Consider the following 6000-nt stretch of genomic DNA (forward strand, 5'->3'; position numbering starts at 1 on the left):
TTTTTTCTTCTCTGTATCTTCACAAAAGATACCTTTAAAGGGCAGGAAAAATCATGTCTTATTTCAAGGATGCTAGCCTACTGTAAATATAGCCAAAAACTTGGGTTGCATTTGTAACCCTAGTAGAAGCAGCAGTTAGAGTTATATGCCATTTGGAGATGGCACAGAATGTAGACAAAATATCACTGAGTTTGGAAAAGAGGTCAGTATTCAATTCAGGGTGGGTTAATACACCAGAAAAGTATTCTTTGGGTAAATAACTTCCTAGCTTGTAAAGAGGCTAGTGATTGTAGAAGCAGCTCCCTCCTAAAAACTCTGGTCTTGTGTTCAGTCATCTCTCTGAAGTTGAAGTATCCTCAAGTTGCCTTGGTCTTTTTTTATTTTTTTTTTAATTTGTATTTTGTTGTGTGGTTTGCATCTTCTATGGTAGGACACACATTAGTTGCAGTGCTAGCCTTGCCAAATATGTATGGAATTCTGTAGAACCTCTGGACTGTACAATAAAGTGAAGAAAAAGGGCTGTTAAATAGGCTGGGGAGGAGAATTCCATTGAGAACATTAATTTTCCTTTGGTTTTCCAAATAATGTGAATTCATGGAGTTAGAAGTATATGTCCATAGGTAAAGCTGTAGCACGCAGAGGACAGGAAAAATAAGAAAGCAACGGAAAGAAAGCAGGAGAAGAACTAGAGTATAACAGCAGCAAGGACAAGTGAGTGATTTTTCCATTTCCATTTCTATCCCTTTGTTCTTTTATTTTGACTTTCATGATCTTCTTGTTTTCCAATTGTCACAAAATTTATAGTATTAGAAGCAAATATAAAAAAAGCCACAAACCCTGGGCTTTTAGTATATTGTTCAGTAAGATTAGTCTAGAGCTGCAGGAACTGTCCTGAGTTACCAAAACTGAACTTGCACTGGTTCATTCTTATGTTTTCCTTTTTTATAAAAAAGAAAATTCAAAAAACCCCCACATATCAGAAAGAAATTTTGAATTTTTAATTTCACGCGGGTGATTAGTAATAAAGCTGATTTTTAAAAATCTCTAGAAAGACAGTTAATTATGACTGAGTCTTAATGATCTACATAAGATTAAAAATACAGGAGGAAACTTAATCTGGTATTTGCTCATAGAGGACTGGTACTATAGAGTTGAGGTGATAAATATATCTGTGTGTGTGTGTCTATATGTATATACAGTGGTCTGTGCTTTTGAAGAACAAGCTTGACTTTGAGCAAAGTCAACTGAAATGGATTTCAACTATAGTATTTATTATGGGTGGAGCTGCCAGTGCCACCTGTACTTAAAGTTGTGTGACCCTTTCCATTTTAAGGCTTAACTCTTGGTTACTTTGACTTTTGCCAAAGTTCAGGTTTCAGACAGATTTTTCCATGCCACATATCTGCTTTGAGTTGAATTTTTTGAAAGTTTCAGCCAAAGCAGTTCTGTTCCAAGAATTAGGCTAGTGAAAAGTATGCTGTTTTGCTTGTGTGAGAATATTCTGGTGTCCTTCTTTGATGCTCCAGTGCCCCCAAGCTCTAAAGCAAGGATTTGAAATTTGGCAATAGTTCAGCCTTTGTGTTGAGGATGTGCCTTTTGCCACCCTGTAAAAATCCACCCAAATTTCCAGACCAGTTTACAAGGCTTTGAAAGATTGCCATTTGCATGGGCTTAATAGGAATTTCTTAAAACTTCACAGTAAGCTTCCTTTAGATTCTGTTCACACTGGGAATGCTCCAGGCAGAGTAGAGCTGCATATTTCATCCCACTTCTGCTAGGACTTGTGGTGGCTGGGTCTGGGCGCTGACATTGAGCTAGGAGTGGGCAGCATTGTGTCTTGTATCTCCCCTGCCTATTCCCATGTCCTGTTCCTTCTCCCTGGTGAGGGACCTGGGCCCTCTGGAAAAAGCAGCTGTTCCACACATCTGAAAGAGCATGACAGATGTGGAGGAGAAGAAGTTGGGAGAATGTGTGTGTCTGGTTTATACCATTCCTTTGGTCACAGAAAATGTGTGTATCATAGTGGCAAAACAATACTTCCTTTTCTACTGAATGTTCAGTTTGGTTTTGTTGCATTTAAACCTCAGTAGCCGAGTCTATATCAAGGTTTTCATGAACTATGTGGGCATCAATTTAAAAAAAAAAATGTTAGACTCAAATGTCAGTAGAGGAATGTTATTAAGAGGGCAGAAGTCAAGAGCTCACTTCTTTCAGACATCCAAGTCTGACATTTGCATTTAGGACACTGTAGCCTCCAACTTCATCACAAGTGTTGTGTGTTTTGTTCAAGAGGCAACTGTTTGACTGGATTGGGGAAAGGGGCCTATTCTGAGGATGTGCCCAGGATTTGTACAAGTAAAGTCTGTGCATTCATCTGTTAGGGAAGTTGAAAAATGTGGAGTGAGGGAATCTGAGATTTGGGGAAATAAAAAAACCTTTCTGGCTAAGACAGCTCAGTGGTGCTTGATGGATTGTGTGCTGTCTGCTCAGTCGTGGTGTTCCTAGGAGAGGCACTCAAGTGACTGCTCCTAGATGGTTGCTCAGGCTCTGTGTTGTGGCTGGCTTGAGAACTTGTATCCATTTGCAGAACTGCAAGTGAGCTCAGTGGGAGCTAAACCTCCTTTAAAATCCTGTATTTCGCTTAAGACAGTAAAAACCGGCTCAGAGTATGTGAAGTTGGACACCTGGAGCCAGGGAACCTTTTAGTCTAATTAGCCTAATGCTTCAGTTGCCAGTTATACAGGTGAAGGAATGATTTGTCCCATCTCTGTAGAAAGACTCGGGGAGAAACTCTTTGGTTTTTTGTTGTCTTTGTAGCAGGACTGGAAAATAACATGTTGTAAATAGAGCATATAACCACCTCCCTTGAACAGGGATGAAACAAAGCATTGAAAAAGATGCCATACTTTTATCTTTCATACCTTTTTCTTTTTTTTACTAAAACTTACTGTTAACTAATCTATTTCATACTAAAAATCTCAGTACCTTAGCTCTAAACATAAAAATCTCAGTATCTTAGCTCTTGAACTCAAATTTTCCTCTTTGAATTAGCAGTCAAAATTTGTGAACACTGAGAATAATCTTAAAATGCAAGTTTAATTAGCAATAGACTTGTAATTGTCTTCAAAATCACAGTCACTTGACCTTAGTAGTAGTTGAATAAAGTGTTAGGAGGATCCACCTCCTCTGTTTACTATGAAGATGGAAAGCATCCTTGCTCAAGCTGTTTACTGTCACCTCACCATGATGAGTTTGCCCTCTGTAAAGCTGCTTCAACAAGACATCTTTTTTTTCATCCCTTTGTGAAGTCAGCCATTACCTGAAGTTTCCCATGCAAAAAAAAAAAAAAAAAAAAAAAAAAAAAAAAAAAATTTAATGTTTTTTTGAAAGGGACAGTGCTACAACAAATGAGTGACTGTGTGTTTGTGGAAATGTCTAGCTCCCAGAGTGAAATGATTTGCTGCTAAGGTTTAGTGAATGTAATGCTTTGGAAATAATTTGTTGGAGAGTCTGCAGCAGTGGAGAGTTTTGGGTTGTGGTTATTTGTTGGGTTTTTTTTTCTTGTTCTTTCTTTTAAGGTGGAGGTGTAAAAGATTTTTTTTGTTTGCTACTTTAAGCTGAAGTAGTCATCAAACTGTCTTACTTGTTTCTTGGGTTGTTTTCTCAGGGTGTCTGCTGCCTCTGAACCAGTAGCTCTCAGATGGGTCTTTTGAAACCTTCAGCATAAACAAGGCATTTGCCAGGATGTGCCAGGCAGTGTTTTCAGGAGAAAGATGGGAATTCTGAGCTGCTCAAAGCACATTCAGCTTCCTTAGGGGAACTCAGCTGCTAAGAACAGCACTCTTATTTGCTTAGCTGTGTGAATCCACTTGCTAGTGGACAATTGTTTTGTGTTTTGTTTTCTTTCCCCCCCAAGACTTCTATTTACTTGTGTGCTCTTCCATGTGTGTTTTGAGCTGTGCTTTGAAGTTGGGCAGCTAGCTTTAAACAAAAGCTGTTACCATGTTCTGCGTAGCATCCAGCTTGATTTCAGCAATCTGTTGTGTCAGTGATGTGGTTTAGAGTTAACAAAAGTTCTTTGCTTGCCTCGACATTGGTTTGTGTAGGATTAAAACTGAAAAAAAAAAACTTATCACACTGAGTATGTTGTATAAAAGGCAAGTCAAATGGGATTAGAATGTCATTTAATGGCTGTGCAGCAATTATGAATTGGCCAGGCATCTGTCTTGATACATGAGATGAAATTTGAGGTATCCTTTCTTTTTTCCTCTGTCACCTTCCTTTTCCTCTTCTCCAGTCCCCTTAATAATCTAAGGAGTTTCTGAAAACCCAGAACTTTGTGTGCATTTAGTTTCATATGTAATTCACTCTAGTATATTGTACTGCAGGGTGCCAAGGTAAAACAATTTGAAATGTATATTTTGTCATCTTTGAGCAGTGATCTTCAGTAAGAAGGTCCAAATGCTACACTTTTACTTTCTTGAATTTATACTGAAGTCTGTATTCTTTTATATTGATTTTTATTTTAAGATTAGGGCAAAAAATGAGGAGTAGATTCTGAAAGGCAAAAGCGAACACAGCTCTACACAACCAAATTAATTTGTATACATTTACACGAGCAGTAAATTAGCTATGACTATTCAATTCTGTTATTTCAAATTAATTTGAAAAAGTAATTAAAATCTGATTAACAAGACTGCTTTATTAAATGGGCTTAATATGTGATCATTTATATGAAGTGTGGAAACTGTTTCTGAATGTTTTGCTCTTCTGTGTTGTTTTTGGCAGCAGCTGGAATTAGTGGAACCCAGTGGCTGGATCCATGTTCCTCTCACAGATGCTCACAAGAAGCCCATTCGCACCTTTATGATCCAGATTGCTGTTCTAGCCAATCACCAGAATGGGAGAGACACTCACATGAGGCAAATCAAAGTGTACACCCCTGTGGAAGAGAGCTCCATTGGCAAATTCCCCAGATGTACAACGATTGATTTCATGATGTATCGCTCCATCAGATAAAATTTCCTCATGAGGAATAATAATAAAGGTATTTTTTCATGACTGTATCATTGCTAAAGTATTCAGATAATTAAAGAGCAGGGTTTACTTCAGTGTAATTATATCTTTATGTTTATACTTTGTACAATTTTGAAATAAAGGTAATTTTGTGTTACAGTATGTTGTAGTCTGTAATTTTGTTTCTTTTTCTAGGAGTCTGAGTGCTCTGTGCTCTCTGAGAGAGGAAAAAACAACCCAGGCACTCTTAAAAGAATGTATTTGACTGGGTGGGAATCAATAATTAATTTGATATAAAAAGGTGTTTTGGGGGATGATTTTTTCCCCTAATGATCATGCATGGAAACAGTTCATTCCTCTACATAAAATTGCTCTGTAAAAAGTTTCTCCTCTTCTTGAACAGACATGATCTAAAGATACTACCAGTAGTATTTTCCCATTATTGCTTATGCTAATCTGTTGTACCTTTTCTCTGGAGGGTTGTTTCTCTTCAGTGGCCGTGTGCATGGATTTAGCCTTCTTTGTAACTGCAAAGTAAATCATAGAATTACAGCATATCTCCACTTGGAAGGGACATGGAAAGATCATCAAGTCCAATCTGCTGCTTCTTGCAGGACTACCTGAAACTAATCCATGTGACTAAATGTTGTCCAGATGCTACTTGAACTGTAACAGGCTTGGCGCCATAATCATTTTCCTGGAGAGCCTGTTCTAGTGACTGATAATGCAGTGAAGATGACAATGACATGAAGAAAACCAAACCTTTCCAAATTATTCAACACAGTATATACGTTAATATAGATACACTGAGTGTAGGCCATGAAGAACATGATAGCTGTTGAAAACAGGCAATTTAAGAATGCTCTGGCATCCTACAGCAATGTAGGAATGAATATGGTGGTCCAGTGCACCTTCTAAAGTACTGGGAAGTCAAGTTCCCTTGAACACAAGTAATCTCGTGTTCAGAGCACAGAATTCTTTTAA

The 6000-nt window shown here is 37.9% G+C and overlaps 1 protein-coding gene across 7 annotated transcripts in view; it reads left to right on the top strand.

The window, feature by feature from the left end:
- Positions 1 to 5178, top strand: part of ANAPC10 (anaphase promoting complex subunit 10) — a 33120-nt gene extending 27942 nt beyond the window's left edge. For 6 of the 7 annotated variants that reach the window (XM_066186555.1, XM_066186561.1, XM_066186558.1 and 3 more), the window contains exon 5: positions 4789 to 5178. In XM_066186555.1, the coding sequence (XP_066042652.1) occupies positions 4789 to 5019 (231 nt within the window). In that variant the 3' untranslated portion in view covers positions 5020 to 5178. The remainder of the gene's footprint in view (positions 1 to 4788) is intronic. The other variant, XM_066186556.1, reaches the window with a different exon arrangement.
- The last annotated feature ends 822 nt before the right edge of the window (positions 5179 to 6000 follow it).

This window comes from Chamaea fasciata, unplaced genomic scaffold (assembly GCF_029207755.1).
Source record: "Chamaea fasciata isolate MVZ Bird 193981 ecotype frontalis unplaced genomic scaffold, bChaFas1.0.hap1 SCAF_6, whole genome shotgun sequence".
Taxonomy (NCBI): domain Eukaryota; kingdom Metazoa; phylum Chordata; class Aves; order Passeriformes; family Sylviidae; genus Chamaea; species Chamaea fasciata.